This window comes from Mustela nigripes, unplaced genomic scaffold (genome assembly GCF_022355385.1).
Source record: "Mustela nigripes isolate SB6536 unplaced genomic scaffold, MUSNIG.SB6536 HiC_scaffold_148, whole genome shotgun sequence".
Lineage (NCBI taxonomy): Eukaryota > Metazoa > Chordata > Mammalia > Carnivora > Mustelidae > Mustela > Mustela nigripes.
The window spans coordinates 6,315,499-6,334,309 of NW_026739562.1; the positions used below are offsets into that span (position 1 = coordinate 6,315,499).

Genomic DNA, 18,811 nt, shown 5'->3' on the forward strand with positions numbered 1-18,811 from the left:
GAGAGCAGTGCTTTTTCTCATTAACTATCTTTTCATGCCTAGTTTGTTTCTCTCCAACATCTAGTTTCCTGGATTTTTGTTTGTTTGTTTCATTTATTTGACTCTTTAAAAAGGAGAAAGAAAGGGGTAGAAGGAAAAAAGGAGCAGGGGAGAAGGACGAAGTGGACAGGAAGGAAAGGAAAGGCAGAGATAAACAGGAGCTGTGCCGGGGGTGGGGGCACAGAGAGGGCCATGGCCCATGTCTTGCCCAGAGGGAAGTGGATCGGACAGCTTGGTGCTGCTCGTTGGTCTCTGGCTTAAAAAGGATGAGTCGCATTTTGAGAAGGAAGGCTGTGTGGCCCTCCTGGGATCTGGAATAGGCTACTGCTTCGAGCTGCATTCCCACTGGTGCGTCCAGTCCTGCACACGGAGTCCGCCCGCTTTCCGAGGGAGCCCATCAGCAGCCCACCCGCCCAGAGGGGCAGAGCCACGTGCAGAAGGGCCCTCTCCTGCCTTATGAACCCTGGCTGGCCACTTTGGGCTTCAGGTGAATGGTTTATTGTGAATTCAAGTCCCTTCTTTTGGGCAGGTATCATTGGGGACAGCTAAGAAGGGAGGAATCTTTTTTTGCCTTCTTGGTCCAAGTGCTGACATGGGGGTGACAGGAAGCACGAGCGCAAACCTCGGTTTTGGAGCTGGGTGTTCAGTTTTAATTTTTGGTAGACCCTGCTAAGATGTAGCGGTTAATTTTATGACCAGGAGCTTAGTTTATTTTTGAAATATTTTTGGCTCTAGGGAGGAAAGTGAGCCCTCAAGTGATGAGGCCCCAGTTTTGACACGTTTAGAGACTGAACCAGATTTTTTTTTCCAGCAGTGGTTTTTAGGTCTCCGCTTGGGCTCTGGCGGGGTGGTTGTTTGGGGAGAGCACGAACCATGTTTAATCTTCAGGGGGGTGTTTGTTCAGTTGGTAAATGGGGCTGTCAGCTCTGGCCTCCGTGCCAGCAAAGCCATCAGAATCTGTATGTATGGCATTAGTAGTGTATATATTTTTTAAAAAGTAAGTCCAAGGCTTTGAAATACTAGAGGCAAAAGTGATGTTTTTCACTTTCTGTACATTTACTAAAATAAATATTGTGGTGAACATGTCTGCTGCTGGGAGGGTTAATGCAGGCAGAAATCCCACACACACCCCCCACCAACTTTTTTTTTTTCACTCTCCAACCAAATACTTTTTTTTTTTTGGTTACATTTAAGTCTAAATTGCTGGGTTTGAACTTTAAGTAAATACTTAGAGTAGGCAATAGAAATTTCCAGTGAGCTTTCGTCACATTGGTTTTGAGCTCTGACAGAAAAAAAAAGGCAAGCCACTGCCTTCCTCCTCCCCAACTCTTCAATTTCCAAACTTGATGGATATAGAGGTTGTTTGACTTGGCCCCTGGCCTCCCTGTGAAGGAAGCGATTACATTGTACGTTTCAGATAGGTTTAACTCAGCCTTCTGTTTTAGCTGATTTCAGTGTTAAATTTGAATTGACCTCAGGAGCTCCCCGGCTTCAGATTATGACTTTCAGAGTTGTTAGCAGGCAGGAGGGGACGGGCCGAGTGAGTCACGATGGCCAGAGGAGGCAACAGAGAAGTAGAAGCCACAGCCACCTTGCTTTTGAGCCGAATTCAGGGACTGCGGGGGAATTACGATCACGTGCACCCGCTGTACACCAAGCAGCCCGAGCATTCCTGAAGTGAGCTTGAGGTTGGTGGAGAGGGAATCTGACCATTTATTTCATTGGTCTGTGGTTGTATTTGTGACAGAGATTGTCAGGTTGGGCGTGGGGTCATCTTCAGTTGTCCTCATCATTGTATAGTACCCTTGCCAAGTTGGAGGAGAAATTCTCTTTGCTCGCATCTTTCTTGGCGTCCAGCATGGAGAAAACCGTTAATCAATACACATTTTTTAAAAAATCCTGAACACAAGGAGTTCTTTTTCTCCTTCGAGCTAGACTGAAGTTCCTGACTGTGAAGTTATCAGGTCACCTGGCTCAGCTGTTTGTTTTTCATAAATTCAGCAATGTGTTTTAAAAAACCCCTGTTTTTTAGACTGCTTTGTGTGGATGGAAGGTGACAGTTTTATTTTGCCCGCCACAGATTCACAGGATGAGACATAAGGTACAAGGCCGCACTGTCTTTCTTTGAACTCATTTAGAATTTAGAGTTTCACTTAGAATTTAGAAGGAGCAAGGAAAAAAGAGACCCGTTTGGCCTCAGCAATGGAATTAGAGCCCGAAGGTCTCTAGGTATGAACTGTGTCCTTCTTCAACCCTCCTGTCTACACCTCTACAGGCTGTCAGGAGAGAAGTGACGTCCATAAGACTTAAAAGAACCCATTTATGAAGATGAAAATGATACGCTGTTTTTATAGGCGTGCATTAAACAGCTTTTAAATCCCGCGAACAGGAGCTGTGCTGAGTATTATCTCGTCCTTCTGGCAAACCTGTAAGGACGCTGTTCTTATTCCCGTTTTACAAAAATGAAACTCAGATTAGTTGTGTGATTTGCCTGAATTGGAAAACTGCAAGTGTAGAGCCAGAAATGAGCACAGGTCTCTGTGGATCCGAAGCTCGTGTCCCTTGCACTAAGGCCCACTGTACCCACTTAGATTACCACTCAACGGTAAGAAAATCATCACACTTTGTCTGTTCTCTGATTCAGGCTTATGTAGAAGAACTAGGTCCTTGTCCGAGGCTCAAAGAGAGATGGGACAGTAAATCTGTTCTTTTGAAAATACTAATGGAAGAGGGGGGGAATGTTCTTTTTTTTCTCACCCATATTTTTCTCATGCTTCTGTCCTAACTTTTGAAACATTCAACATCCCATATCGGAATTACCCACTTGAAGGCAGAGAGTAATTATAATGCATATTTTTTTATTTCTTCCCTCCACAGAAGGCATGCGGAAGCCCGAGAGAATGGTAGTTCCCTTTCTTGGAGGCCCATTTTATTTGAAAATGTGAAAACAAAAAACTGGGAGTTCTCTTTAGAGGCCTGTGTTGTGCTGACGACAGTGCCTAGACAGCTGGCCGTGGAGGTGGAGACGGCTTCTGCGCCGGCTGACTTTTGGCTACCGGGGCCTGACTCAGAACAGGGACGGGCAGTCCCATGTCCATCTTCGCCCCACATCATCCTCTTTGACCTTCATCATTCCCTCAAACTTGTCCATGAAAGACTTTACAGGGCAAGGGCAGGTTAGTTCTTTGTGGATATTGTCTCGAGTAATTCTTCAGATAGCTAGGGGACAGTTGTGGAAAGCCGTCTGTGGGCAGAGCATGCTGTACCCACGCGCCAAGTGAAAGTCCAAATCCCATCCAGGGTAGTGATTCATTCTTAACCAAGGCAGCCAGCCTGTTTTCTGTACGTATTGCAAAAGGAGGAGCTGTTTGTTACTTTGTGAGATTAGCACGGGCTACGTTCCGTGTACTTTTTGTCTCATTTGTGCGCTCCATTGTGTGTGTTCTGGAGGGTTATTGTAGGGGTCCTGGTGATCTAAAAGTGGATACAGAAGGTGCAAACTGAGGGCATGCCACTGGATTACCAGAGTAATATGCCAGGTCTACATGGCCCACTTGGCCACCCTTACACTGAAGGCTCAGAAGAAGTCCTTTGATTCTGTAGATAGACACAAACGTTCAGAGGAAGTCTGGGCTAACAATGAGTGGATGTCTCCTGTGTGCCAGGCACTGTGCGGCTTGGGGCATTCCTGTTCATCCTCACAGTCAGCCGTGGGAGGGCAGGGTCGTTATTCTGTCTTTATAGTGGAAGGAATAGGTTGAAAGTGACTGACTTGTTCAAGACACCGTGGCTGGTAAGGGCTACACCTGAGATGCAGAGGTCTTCCCGAAGACTGTTCTTTCTGATAGATGACTGCCTCACGAAATCCTGGACCTCAGAGGCATCTTGTTTGGTCTCATTTGATGTCAAGTAGAAATCTGACCTAATAGTACCTAATAGTACATTTCAAGTAAAAACACACATTATATTGCTCAAGGCAGTTCATCATTTCATTTTATCTCAGTTTTTCCATCAGAAGTTTCTTTTTTAAATGTATTTATTTATTTTCAAAGGTTTATTTATTTGAGAGAGAAAGAGAATGTGTGCGCAAGCAGGGTTGAGGGGCAGAGGGAGGGAGAGAGAGAGAGAATCCTCAAGCAGACTCCACACTGAGCTTGGAGCCTGTGCTTGATCCTGGAACCCTGAAATCATGACCGGAGCCACAATCAAGAGTCAGTCACTCAAGAAACTGAGCCACCCAGTCACCCCACTTCATTTATTTTATCTCTAAACCCAGTGTGGGGCTCGAACTCATGACTCTGAGATCAAGAGTCGCATGCTTCTCTGACCGAGCCAGCCAGGCGCCCCCCATCAGAAGATTCTTACCAATTTGAAGTCTAAGTTGGTTGCCCTATAACTTTCACCCAGCCGTTGGTCATGGTTCTAACTTTAGAGGTTGGAGAGAATAGTTCCCCTTTCATCTGATAGCCCTCTTGATATCCTGTGTATTAGTCAAGGCCCAGGTAAGAGAGAGAAACCACACAGTAACTTGAATAGGAGAAGTTTAATATAAAGAATGATGAACTAGTAACAGATAATTGGTGACTAGAGGTAAAAACTGTAAAGAAAGTAGGAAACAAATTTGGGAGAGTCCCTTCCCCGGCTAGCTCTGAGACTCCGACTTTGTTTGATAGCATGTGACTGTAGCCTACTGCACGGTGAGGTTTGCTGAGGTGCCACAGGCCAAGTCTGGCAAACAAGAAACTTCCCGACCCCTTCAGTACCCATGAAATTCAATGGGAAACCACTGGGTATGTTCTTGAACTTGCTGGGAAATGGCGGGCTTTGGTGAAGCTCCCTGGGAACCACCCACGGGGGGGACCTCAGCCGAGTTGCTCTTGGAGGTGTCTGTAGAACCTGTCGCAGAGATGTCCCCAGGAATGCCACTTAGCTTGCTGGAGGGAAGTGCCCCTGCATGCTTATCTTCTGGTCAAGTACAGAAGGAGCAACAAGTTAAAGAGGCGCGCCCGAACCAGGAAGAAAAGCCCCCTTCCTTCCAAAGTGTCCCTCCAGAACCCTCTACTGACAGAGCCTAACATCAAGCTGGTGGGCAGAGGGGAAGTGTTTACAGGATCTAGTTCCAGCATGAGAAACCAGGCAGTGAAGGGTGACGTTGACGCGGGGAGGCAGTGCATGGACAACTGGCACCGTTAGTCTTCTTAAACATTCTGTGGAAATCCTGGATTCAAGTACCTGTACTGTCCTTGGAATTCCTCCCAAACTCCTTTTCAACTTGTTTGAACTTTCCCCATCTTACCATCCCCAAATCGGAACACAGAGCCTTTCAGAGTGTGGTCTAGGGACCCCTGGACATCCATGAGAGCCTTTCAGGGGATGTATGAGGTTGAAATTATTTCCATAGTAATACCAAGTCACTTCCATTTCCCGTTCTTTATTCTTTTGCAAGGAGGCAGAGGAGTTTTTCTGAGGCTGCATGACATGGGATAAATGGCTAGTGGGATGTGCACTTGTGTATTCTTCTATTTTAAAATTTCCTCAGTTTTAATCTCTTATACTAATTGTGTGTGTGTGTGTGTGTGTGTGTGTGTGTGTGTGTGTGTGTGTGAGTGTGACAGAAAGCTTCTTTGGGGTTCTTAACAATTTTTTAAAATTTAATTTAATTTTTTTCAGTGTTCCAAAATTCATTGTTTATGCACCACACCCAGTGCTCCATGCAATACATCCCCTCCATAATTCTCAACAATTTTTAAGAGAATATAGAAATCTTGACACCAAAATTTTGAGAACTGGTGGTCTAGTAGATAGAGCTATTTTAGATATTAAAAGTCATGTTTCATAAGGATTTGGACAGTAGATTTATGGCAAGGGTTTAATTTATCTGGAAGAGGGAGCAGGAAGCCAACAAGCATAAGGATGATTGTTGGAGAACACACATTGAGTTTCATTATTTTATCCCAGATCTCGAGAAGCATGAGGTTTTCATACTGCAGTAGATGGTACATGTTCTGTTTGGTCTTTGATGCTACACAGACTTAGATTCAATCACTTACCTTATCACTTAGTAGCTCTGTAACCCCTGCCAAATTACTTAATCTCTCTGAGCCTTGTAACTGCTGCTTTGTAAATAATTTCTGCTGCGGTGGTTTTCGGGAGGATTGGATAACATTGCATCTGTGAAGTGTGTGGCATATACTATTGCTTAGTAAAGGTGTCCTCCCTCCCCTACTTATTTTTAGAAGACAGTGAGAAGGACTTGCTGACACCCTACAGGTAAAGTGGGATGCAGGTCTTCACTCTCTCAAGTGTGTTCCCATCCATTTATTCCAAAGCTCTTTATTGATTATGTGCTTCTGGGCCAGGGATGAGACTATAATTAACTACTGTTATTGATTAAGAGGCAAAGGCCCCTAGGATCATTTCTTTGGTGTTCAGTTCCGTCCTTTTTCCCAAACATGCTTCTTTTGGAGTTGACTGGTTTTTTTAGGCTCTGTGCTTATTTAAGACTGAATTTCTTCCCTAATTACAGGGCCTGTCTTACACAGGCTTCTTCCAGGACCCTGCTGGTGTCCCCACAACGTGTCCCACGGACACACTGTACAACATACAGAAGGAAGGTATTTCACCCGCGGGCAGTGCCTTTGCCCTTCTGACCCCCCGTCGCCATCCTTGTCTTCAGTATGGTGACCTTGGAACGGCCACAGGCATTTGGGGCTTCAAGACTCACACATGCTAGATCTTTCCACAATTACACGATGGGCTTTTTGGAAGCAGTCTGATACCTAGCTTTCCTTTTGTCATTTGACAAATGTTGTGTGAAGAACAAAGGACCCTCTGTAAAGAGCCCTGAGGCCTATGGACAGGGTAGTGCACCAAAGAGGTACTAATTTCATGCTATGCTAAATGCAACATTTTAAAATAAGGAACCTGTGGTTGAATCGCTTCAATCATTTCAAAGTAGAATGGGAAAAAAATGTAAGGCAAGTCATGGGTTGGTGTTTCTTCAGTATACCAGAAAATCCCACATAATTAGACCTAGAAACTTGATATTTACTCTGTAAATTGTTCAGGATGAGAAACCAAACCCAGTGGATCAGAGGGAAGGGGCTGTCCAGGGGATAACGTCAAGAAACCTACGTCGTTCAGGGAAACCATTTTCGCAGGGTGGATTTGAGCAGCTTGGTGTCTGTTGGCAATTGCATGGTAGAGGGGGCACACGGGCAGACATCTAGAACACGTACGTGCTTTGTATCTGCCAGCAGGGTGGAGGCATGCCTTGAGCTCTGGTGTCCCTCACTGTAGGTAGTTTGGGGAGGTGGCCAAGTTCTGACACGACACCATGGGCCTGACACTGGGATAGTGCGGACTCCATCCCTCGTTGTTGTGATATTGGGCGAGTCCTTTTGGCTTCTCCGTCTCTCAGTTGTGAGTTGAAGCCATTCGTACCTCTGGTTAAGACAGTATTGAGAATTAGAAGTGTTGCAAGGACCTGGAGAGGACAGAAATACTTCAGGTTTTTGTAACCGTGCTTTTGTGAGGACTCGCCCTCTGACGGTTGTACGTGGAGGTTTGATGGCAGCTGCAGAAGTAAGTTCCGTCTCGTGTTATGGTGCTTTTACCCCATCGTCTCCTCACAGAAGAGTCACCCATGCCTGTCTTTCCTGCCCCAGATTCTCTCTGGCCCAAGATCCGGGTCCCGCTGAAAGTCGTGAGGACAGCCGAAAACAAGCTGAGTAACCGCTTCTTCCCCTATGACGAAATCGAGACGGAGGCGGTCCTGGCCATCGACGACGACATCATCATGCTCACGTCGGACGAGCTGCAGTTCGGCTATGAGGTAGGGACGCTTCAGCCGTCCATGCTCACAGCCGCTGCTGCTCGCCCAGTGTCGCCGGTCCTTCCTGACCCGGAGTGTTCTGCTTCAGTCTCTAAGGTCATAATTCCGCAAGCCCAGCGGAGTCTAAAAGCGGGGCAGGAGTGCGCGCTATGAAGCTGTCCCTTAAAACTTTGGGGGAACCCTTTTCCGGGATGACACCCGTGCCCTCCAGCCATGGTCGGGGGCTCCCAAGGAGAGTCCAGGCATGTTTTCCAAAGAGCATCTCTAGCTCGTGACAGATGAGCACTTAATGATGTCCCCTTGAGGAGCGCGTCCCGGCCTGGGGCAGCTGGGCGCGGCAGCGATAAAACATCAGTGAGCCCACGGGCTGGCGATGTGACACGCAGAAAGCAGACCCTGTGGACGGCTGCTTTCCGAGGCTTAAGTGGAGAGGCTGGCGGCCTGTCTTTGGGGAGAAACATTTTCTCTCACGGTTCATTCTGTGCGGCTGATGGATTAGGCTGGGTTCAGGGGTTAAGTATGGAGACCAGTAAAGGTCTCCCCAGGGGAAAGTGCCAGAGCCGAGGCCTGGTGAAAAGCGGTTGCAATTGATGAGCTCCATGTCAGGGAGGATGCGGGGAGACGCATGGTGGCGCGGGCAGAGGCCTGTGGCTGGGGGGTGGGGGGAGGGGTGGGGGTTGGCCAGTGACATCGGACCCGAGCAAGACAGAGAGCTGGCCTCAGTTAGCCACAGCCGGCACAGGGAAAGTGGTGAGATCTGTCCCCTGCCCTCGTCCTGCCTGTGAGAGGGAGGCAGCGGTCTTTTCTCGCTGACTCAGAGTTTGCTGAATTTAAGGTTCTAAAAAGTCATGAAGTTGAATTAGATGAAGCCATTTGTACTCAGACTTTACCAAATGAATATGGATTGTGTATTCCTATATTTATTGCAGAAATTTATTTTCTGGGGCGCCTGGGTGGCTTTGTTGGTTGAGCGTCCAGCTCTTGGTTTCTGCTCAGGTCATGATCTCAGGGTTGTGGGATCGAGCCTTGCGCCTCGCGTTGGGCTCTGTGCTCAGCTGGGTGCCTGCTGGAAAAGTCTTCCCTGTCCCTTTGCTCCTCCCCCTGTGCACTCTCTTTCTGTCTCTCAAATAAACAAAGCTCAGAAAAAAAGGAGAAATTTATTTTCTAACCCTTAAGTTAAAAATGGTGCTTTTTTATGCAGCTCCATTTGAGTGTAAAAGAAATTGTTGTAGAAGAGCCAGACGTGCAACACACTTGGTTGCTATAGTTACTGGCCAGTGAGAGGTGTGAGTGGCTAATAAAATATGTATCATCTTTCTGGGTTTATTCTCGTTCACAGAGATGTCTTTTACATAATCACATGTAGGGCATTAGATGACTTTTAGCACTCTTATTCCCATTTTTTAAAAAAGCAAATTACTCACTTGTTTCTCTAGCCAGCTCTTGGCAGAAAGACCACTGCTTCTGCCAGTGTTTTCTCTCTTTCTTGCATATAGTGGCTTCAGACCATACTTACATGTTTATTTTTGTGGCAAAAGGGAAGTGGAAAAAGGGAACATTGGGAACGATCTAGCCAAGACAGACAGAGTGCTCCCTCTTCAGTGTTTTCAGTTGGGCTAAATGAAATCTAGTGAAAGAAAGGTAGCCTAATGAATGTATTCCTTTTGACCTTGAAATGAGATCATGAGATCTCACGTGTATTAAAACCTGGGATTTCTGTCAGTCTTGGGTTTGTCTCAGGCCTCTTCCCCTCTTTCCTCTGTTGCTCTGTGTTTGATTCCACATCACCTCAAAGGAAATAACCGTATATCAGAGAAGTGGCAGGCAGGAAAAGCCTTGTCCCCATTAATCGGAATCTTCCCAAGATGCCGTAGAAGGAAAATTTTCATAACTGCCCTCCATATTCCAGTGAATATTCTGGACGTTTACAGACATGACTTACGATCTTCTCCCAAACCTGCAACGTGATTATTGTTTCTCATTCTTCACTAAGATGAAACAAGGTTAGGTGCAGTCACACAGCTAATGAGTGGGAGAGTTGGAATGGAGATCCCATTGTGTCTGCACCGTACCGTCAGCCCGGAGGGTTTTACCCTGTCAGAGACCACAGGTTCATAAAACTCTCAGGAAGAGCCACGAGCATATCAGTCATCTCTCATGGAATTATCTTGATGTTAAGGTTTCTCAGGCATCCCTGCTGTTGGTACTTTAGGGTAATTCTGTAGAAGTTATTTCTTGCATAGTCATTAATAAAATGGGCAGAGTTGGAAAGGCTCTGGGCCCAAATTTCTGCCGTTTCACTGACCAGTTAATGGCCAAGGACAGGTTATTTCATCTTTCTGGACGGTAGTGTACTTGAACATGAAACGGCAGTAATGGTCCTGACTGCATTAGGTCATCACGCACGTTAGAACGTTACACAGTGCCTCCCGCAGAGAAGGAAAACTCAGGAGCTGCCTCTCCTGCGCGGTGGGCAGTGTGCTCTGCACTTTACACGACGCCCCGTCAGCGGCTGCTACGGTGGCGCCTGCTAGGCTCGGTCTTGTTATTCCCCTCATGAGTCTACCCTGGTTCATGGTAGAAGGTGGTTTGTTGTTTCCGTTCTTCACAGGGGATATTTCTGTTCTAGAGAGGGTACCCACTTTTGTGTTGAGTCAGAAGACAGAAGGTAATGGTGTTCCCAAATCCTGTTTTTTATGCCAAAGCCTAGGATTATTTCATGTGGGGATTGGGAGCAAGCTTGACTGATTAGGTGAATAAATAAATCTGTTAACAAAAATGTATGTCCTCAGGGAGTTGTGTTGGAACCCAGAGCCACTTTCCTGTGTTTAGCAAGTGTGTTGGGATTATATCTATCTAGTGAATTGCTATTCATTCTTCAGCGTTCTCCTCGAACGTCATTATCTCAAAGAAACTTTCAGAGTCACTAGACTAGGTTAGGTTCAGAGCACTCTATAGCTCTTGTGAGCACATAATTAATTATGAAGTATATTGTTTGGTGTCTGTTTTTCTTCTAGAATGGAAGCCTGTAGGGGCAGGAACCATGGCTTATTCATGGCTCTGTCCTCTGTGCCCAACCCCATTCATTCCTTTTAGCAGTTACTCAGTAATATTTGATCAATAAACAAATCTCTATTACCAGCATGCATGTGAAAGACATGAAACAAGTTATTCTGGCCTTTCTGCCTGTCTGCTTTCCTGTGGTCTATAATCTGGATCCAACCATCTTAGAAAACAGGTTTAGAGTTTAAAAATGTTAAGCATACATCTACCATGTGACACTACCATTCTTCTCATAGAGATTTACCCTGGAGAAGTAAGAGCATATGGATACACATATACTTGTACACAATATTTGTAGCAGTTTTTATTTGTGGTAGCTGGAAAAGGGAGGAAAAACACTCAGTATCTATCAGATTTAAATGAATAATCCTGGTTTGTCTATACAATAGAGGGGCACCTGGGTGGCTCACTGGGTTAAGCCTCTACCTTTGGCTCAGGTCATCTCAGGGTCCTGGGATCGAGCCCCGCATTGGGCTGTCTCCTCAGCAGGGAGCCTGCTTCCCCCCACCCGCCTGCCTCTCTGCCTACTTGTGATCTCTTTGTCAAATAAATAAATAAATAAATAAATCTATACAATAGAATACTACTCAGTAATAAATAATGAATGAGGTGTAGAGACGTACAAAAACATGTATGTATTTAAAAATAATTATGCTGAGTGATTGAAGCAAGATGAAAACATATTTTATGATTCTATTTACATAAAATCCTAGAAAATGCAAACTAATGTTTAGTGATTGAAAGATCAGTGGTTGCCTGGCATAGGAGTGGGGAGGGTAAAGCTGTGAAGGGCAAGAGGGAAGAATAACAAAGGGACAAAAAAAAAAAAAAAAACCTTGTAGGGGAAATGGATATGTTCATTTTCTTAACCGGAATGATGATTTTACTGGTATATACAGATGTCAAAACATATAAAAGTATGCATTGTAGATAGATTCAGTTTATTGTATGTCAGCTACATTTCCAAAAAGCTATAAAAAATTATCTTCATGCAAAAGCATATAAAAAATGAAATGCTTGAAAAATGGAATGAAATGGGTGCCATATATGTTCAATGAAAACCACAAAATGTTGCAGAGAGAAATTGGAGAGCAACTGCATAATGGAAAGATGTAGCATATGAATCCATCCAGAGACTTAACTGTGAGGAAGGTGTGAGTGCTCCCCATATTCTTCTGCAGATTGGGAGCGGTCCCACTCAAAATCCCAGAAGGCTTTTTTTTTTTTTTTTTTTTTTTCAATTGAATTGAAATTGACGAGCTTGTTCTAAAATTGAAACCTGAAAAATAGCCAAAGCAATTTTGGGAAAGCAGAGCAAAGTTTCAGGACTCCCTTATTTTAAGAATTACTGTAAAGCTACAGTAATCAAGACACTGTGGTATTGTTGTCAACTTAGACATATACATCAATGAGACAGAATAAAGAGTCCAGAAATAGAACACACATGTACGGTCAACTGATTTTCAACAAAGGACCTAAGTCTGTTCAATAGAGATGGGACAGTCTTTTTCACTAAGTGATGCTGGAACAATGTGATAGCCTTATGTCAAAGAAAAAAAAAAATCATGCCCCTCACCTCACAACTGTATATAAAAGTTTAACTGGTCCTAAGAATGGAAATTTTAAAACTTCTTGAAGAAAACAGAGGAGAAAACCGTAATGTGTCTAGGCTAAGCAATGATACTGAAAGAGGAAACAAGTAGATGACTTATAAAAGAATAGATAAGTTGGACTTCAAAATTAACAATATTTGCAGAGACACTTTTTTGGGAAAAATATTTTTGGAACATATATGTGATAAAGAACTTTTAGCTGGGCTGCCTCCCTGGGTCAGTTGCTTGAGTGTCTAGCTCTTAGTTGCAGCTCAGGTCATGATCTCAGGGTCCTGGGATTGAGCCCCATGTTGGGCTTCTTGCTCAGTGGGAAATCTGCTTGAGATTCTCTCCCTTTGCCCCTTCCCTCGCTCTCTCTATCTCTCTCAAATAAATAAATCTTTAAAAAAAAAAATCTTGTATCCAAAATATGTAAAGAACTCTCCCAACTCAGTAAGAAGAAAACAAAGAAGTTAATTTAAAAAAAAATGGGCAAAAGATTTGAGCAGTTTCACAGAAGAAGATATGTAGAGATAAAGTGACATATGAAAAAATTCTCCACATCATGATCATTAGGGCAATTCTAAAATAAGAGCACAAAAAGTTACCAAGACATACCCCCTAGAATGACTAAATAAAATTTTAAAAACTGACAGTACCACATGTTGATAAGGCTGTGGACCCACTAGAATTCTTGTATGTTATTGGTAAAAATGTGAAATGATACAACTGATTTGGAAAACAATTCAGTTTCTCATGCAGCTAGACATCTACTTTACATATGATGCAGCTTCCGAAAGCAGTTAAAAATGTATAACTGTACACAGAAACTTGTACTCATTATTCATAGCCTTATTCATAAGATCCAGAACTGTATATGTCAGCTGGTAAATGGAAGAATAAAGTGTGGAATATGTATGCAATGGAATACTACTCAGCAAGAAAGAGAAATGAACTACTGATATCTGGAGCAACATGGAAAAATCCAAAATCATTATGCCAAGTGAATGAAGGCAGATGCAAAAGAGTACTTCTTGTGTATGTCCATGTATATGAAATTCTAGAGTAGGAGGAACTATATTGCCAGGAGTAGGGTGTGGGATTGACAACAGAAGAATAGAAAGGAACTTCTCAGACAGTGGAAATGTTCTAGCCTCTGATTGTGATGGTATTTTTATGACTCTGTACAGTTGTCAAAACATACTTAAAATTGGTGATTTTATTGTAAGTGAATTTCAAAGCTGAAAAAATTGTGGGATGCAACTAAAGTTATTAGAGGAAACTTATAGCATTAAATGCTTGTATTAGGAAAGAAGAAAGGTCTAAAAGCAATTACCTAAAAAGTTTGTTCTCCTCTAAGGACTTAGAAAAAGAAGAATAAATTATACCCAAAGCAAGTAAAAGGAAAGAACAAAGATAAGTGCTAAGAAAGTCAGTGAAGTAGAAAACAGAAAGTTAACAGATCCAAAAATTGACCTTTGGGAAATATTAACAAAATTGATAAAACCCCTAGCCAGAACCCTCAAAAAAAGAGAACATAAATTATCATTGTTGTGAATAAAAAGGAATTAAAGAAGGATTGCTATTATAGATCCTACAGACATTAAAAGAATAATGAGAATATTATTAAAATTTACATGAGAGTAAGAATTCTTTTGAAGATTATAACTTAGCATAAAATTGAATAGAATTATATAATTTTCCATTAAAAAAACTGAGGTTATCAAAATCTTCCTATAAAGAAAACTCCAGGCCCAGGTGGTTTTACTGGTGATTTCTTGGGAATAAAGTCATAGTTTTAGGTTGGAAAGAAAATTAGAGATACTCTATCTTGCTCACTTTTAGTTACAGGTGAGGCCTATCCATAAGCCACGTGAAGCCCAAAAGTGATGTGCCCAGTGCCATCCAGTTAGCAGGTGGCACATACGGCTTAAATTCATTTTAGTGGTATTTTCACTGTACCACGTCACTTATAAAAATGTCATTATATACCTGAGCTTACAGAGAAAACCAATTATATGGAATTATAATAATCATTATTTATTCTTATTATTAGCTGTGTACCACTCAAACCCAATTGTTGAAATCTGTCTGTGGTGAAGATAAAAACACCTGAACATTTTCTTATTATTCTCATATTCACAAACAAGAATCCATATCAGGAAAATAGAGTCCGTAAAAGTTGTTCCAATAGAATGGACTTAATATATGAAATTTTCTAATACAAGGTATCAGAGAGCTTGAGAGAGCAAAAGGGAACCCTGAAAGTGTCACGAGATGATGACTGCAGGACTCAAGGAATAAAGGAAAGGAGGGAAGTGGCTGGGGTCATTGGAACCTACAGGCTTAGAAGAGAGTCCTTCCTCTTTCCCAGTGGTGGGCCTTAGACCTTCGTGGGGGACCACTGGTTGGTTTCTGCTAGTAGTTCCGAGGGTCCAGATGAGACTGGTTCTGGCATGCTGGAAGAACCTAGAACCACCTCCTGTTGGGGTGAAATGCCACACTGCTGGGAAAAGCAGGCAAGCTGGGAAGTAATTCCCTTCTTCATTTCTCCAGTTCTCCAGTCTTTCCCTGGTGTCCCCCTACTGACAGAACCTGGCAAAAATGAGATATTTTTTGCAGTCTCAGCCCCAGGATCACAAAACAGAATTTAGGAGGAGTTGGGGCTTCAAGACAACAGCTTACTAACTAGCACAGCCTACCCACCTTTACTTACTCAGTGTCCATGCACACCCTTGTACACATGTTTGAACTTCCTTAGAGCAATAATAACAACCTTATTCTTTCACTAAGAATATGACCTGTCCTTCACACATAGAAAGACCTCTCATTCTTTGCTCAGAAATGGGAGACACAAAGTCCCAATGTTCATATCAAATTTCTAGGTAATTACTAAGTCCTTCTTTAGTCACAAGTCTACTTAAGTGTTCTATAACTTAGTGAATGAATGATAGACTTCCAATCCTAGATGAGATTGCATAAGCACATTTTACCCTATTCCTGGAGAAAGAAGTCAGGCTGGCAAGGGCCCTCAGGACCTGAGGGATGCCCCAGCAATGAGTTTCCTTGGTTCCTTCCCTTCTTCTCATTTCTCCCTGTCTCTCTCCTTACCATCCTACTGTATAACCCCAGCCTCAGTGCAAGGAAGGCCATAACATATAGATAAAAACGTAACAGATAGAAACAAACAGAAAACAACAACAACAAGAAAAACCCACTTTCTCTTGCCAGAGGACTGGGAAGAGGGCAGCCCTGTGATGCAGCCCTTTTTACTGTATCCACTCGGCTCCATGCAGTTGCCATGAAAAAACCATTCATAGCCCTGCCAAGTAGGTGCTGTGTCTGTGGAGGTTGTCGTGCAGAGCCCTGCTGGCCATCCTCCCCCTGCATGAACAGGTGCAGAGACTATGGAGCAGGTGTTCTGTCCACCATCCCCAGCCTGCAGCAAGTCAGCCTCATCCTTCCCAGAGTGAGAGTGAGCTGAGAATGGGATTATTTAAATGCATGTTGAAGTCCTGGGGGGGCACTCTAGCCTCTCCTTGCAAAGCAGCCCATGGATGGAACTAAGTAGAATCAACACAGCAAAAGTTGTGAGAAATAAGAAAATAGTGGTGTAGAATACCAACCAGGTTTCAAAAATTAGCCTCCGGATACCACACAAGGTAGGTAGACCAGAAGAGCACTACCAAGTCTTTGAAAACTGAATTGTTATTCAGTCTACAGCCCACAAAGGTGGGTGAGGACATATATTTTTGAACCTAAACTCCCTGCTCAAATAGGGAAATTTAAAAGGAACGGAGTCTCATATTATTCAAATGTAATAATCAAAATGTTCAAGATACAATCCAAAATTACTTGTCATACCAAAAATCTGGAAAATTGCAGTTTTGTGAGGAAAAAAACACAGATGCCAACACCAAGATGACACAGATGCTGGAATTATTTGACAAGGGTTTTAAAACCACGATCCTAAAAGATCCTCTGATAGGCAATTAATGAGCACCGTTGAAACAAATGGAAAATAGAAAGTCTCAGCAAAGAAACATATACAAAGGACAACCAGCTGGAAATTACAGAACTGAAAATTATAGAAAATGAAATTTAAAATTTACTGATGGGCTCAGTGGGTGAATGGAGATAATGGGAAAGAATTAATGAACTTGAGGATGAATCAATAGAAATTATCCAATCCAAACAACAGAGAGAAAGTAGATTGAAAAAAAAAATGAACAGAGTCTCAAGAATCTGTGGGACAATCACAAAAGATACATTTGTGTCATCAGAGTCTCAGAAGGAGAAGTGAAAGAAAGTGGTGCTGAAAAAATACTTGAAGAAATAATGCCTGAAAACTTCCAGAATTTGGCAAAGGACATTGCATTCACAGATTCAAGAAAATAAATAAACCATAGACATCCGAGAAGTAAATTGTATAAATTTATGTACATTGTGTAAACTGAAGAAGTTGTGACAGGAATGCATATATCAAGAGACTAATAAATTGAAACACACACACAGCATGTAGCACATGGCAGGCACACAGGGCAAGGAAAAGATGCTTGAGTTTGCTTGAGTCAGAAGAGACTGCTGTAGTCTCTGCGCCTGTCCCCTGGGGTGAGACCAGAGTTGATGTAATTTCTAACTTTACTCTTGCCCGTTGATTCTGTGTTCCCTTTGCTCTCCGCCAGCACTCCAGCACGTTCCTCACAGACCCAGTCAGTGTCTTTGATGGCTCTGGCACTATTCAGACTTCCTTTTTCTTCTCGTGTTCATTTTGAGATCTTGGGTTTTTCAGGGAATCTCTTCATTTCATTTGAGCTATAAAACGTATTGATATAAAGTCAGTCAGGATATTATCTTACTGTTGTTTCAGGTCTAGAGGATCTGGAATGATGGTCTCTTTTTCACTCCTGGTATTGGTCATGTTGTTTTCACTCAGTGTCTTGGTCAGTGCTGTTAGAGGTATAGCAGTGCCATAATCTTTGTAGAGAGTCAGCCTATGATCTTGTTGATTCTTCATTATTGTCAGTTTGCTTGGTCCTTCATTAACTTTCCCTGATTAGTTTCTTCCTCTACGTTCATGAGTTTGAGTTGTCATTATTTTCCTAGTCTTTCAACTTGATGATTTAGATCATTGATCTCAATATTTATTTTTCCAGTGTATGCATTTAAAGCTGTAAATTTCTTAGTAATTACTGCTTTTGGTATATTCCCAAGTCTTGATTTGTCATATTTTTATTATCCTTAAGTTTAAAATATTTTCTAATTTCCACTGTAATATCTTCTTTGACCCATAGTTATATAAAAGTATATTGCTTACTTTTGCCAGTTTTTAAAGTTATTGTTTTTTTTTCCAATTAATTTCTGATTTGATTCTACCCTGATAATCCATATGGCTTCATTGTTTTGAAATTTACTGCCTCTACAATCCAGTGAAAAGGTCCGTTTTGGTAAATGTTCTGTGTGCACCTAAAAAGAGTTTACATTCTGCAGTTACAGATTTAATGATCTCGAGAGGTCATCTAGATACGATTAGTTATCTTGGCACTTTTAATTTAATTTTTAAAAATTTTAAAGGTTATATTTTAATTCCAGTTAGCTAACACACAGTGAAATATTATTTTCAGATGTATAGTATAGTCAGTCGTTCCACACTTCCATAAAATACCGAGCACTCCTTAATATCCCCATCACCTATCTCCCCCCCACTCCCAGCCCCAGCCACCTCCTCTCTGGTCACCACCAGTTTGTTCTCTGTAGTTGAACTTTTAATTTGAATGTAATCAACATGTCCCCCAGCTTGTTCTTCTCCAAAATAGGCATGTCCATTTCTTGTTATTTCTGCCTTCCCCCCGGCCTTTGTCATTTCTGTGGTAAATTCATTATCTTCATTTAAATTTTAAACAGTAGCTTAAATATTTAATATGTGAGAACCAAAGAGAAACGATGCAACAGACCTTTCTCACTGTGGCTCCAAATAATTTTTTGAAGGAATCTGGAGAGACAGAAGTATCCCTCCTTCTGGGAATTTTTCAGAAAGAGGGAGCCAGCAGTCTTCCCAGTATCTAGAGCGGTTTTACTAGTGCTGCCAGGAGACGAAAGAATTGAGCAGATGACTTCCCGAAATCCCTTCGGCGGTAATGAATCTGAGGGGTAACGGTACGCGGTCGTTCCACGTGAAGAAGTGGCAAACTTCTGTGCCCATGACGTGGCAGCCTCCTTCACTTCCCCATGAAACACGGTAGGATCGCATCGTCAGGCTGCAGGGAGGCCATGGGCGGCAGCA

At 42.8% G+C, this 18,811-nt stretch overlaps 1 protein-coding gene across 1 annotated transcript in view; it reads left to right on the forward strand.

Moving 5' to 3' along the window:
• Nucleotides 1-18,811, forward strand: part of LOC132008356 (exostosin-2) — a 140,383-nt gene that overhangs the window by 94,786 nt on the left and 26,786 nt on the right. The window contains exon 10 of the mRNA XM_059386872.1: nucleotides 7,707-7,873. Coding sequence (XP_059242855.1) covers nucleotides 7,707-7,873 — 167 coding nt within the window. The remainder of the gene's footprint in view (nucleotides 1-7,706; nucleotides 7,874-18,811) is intronic.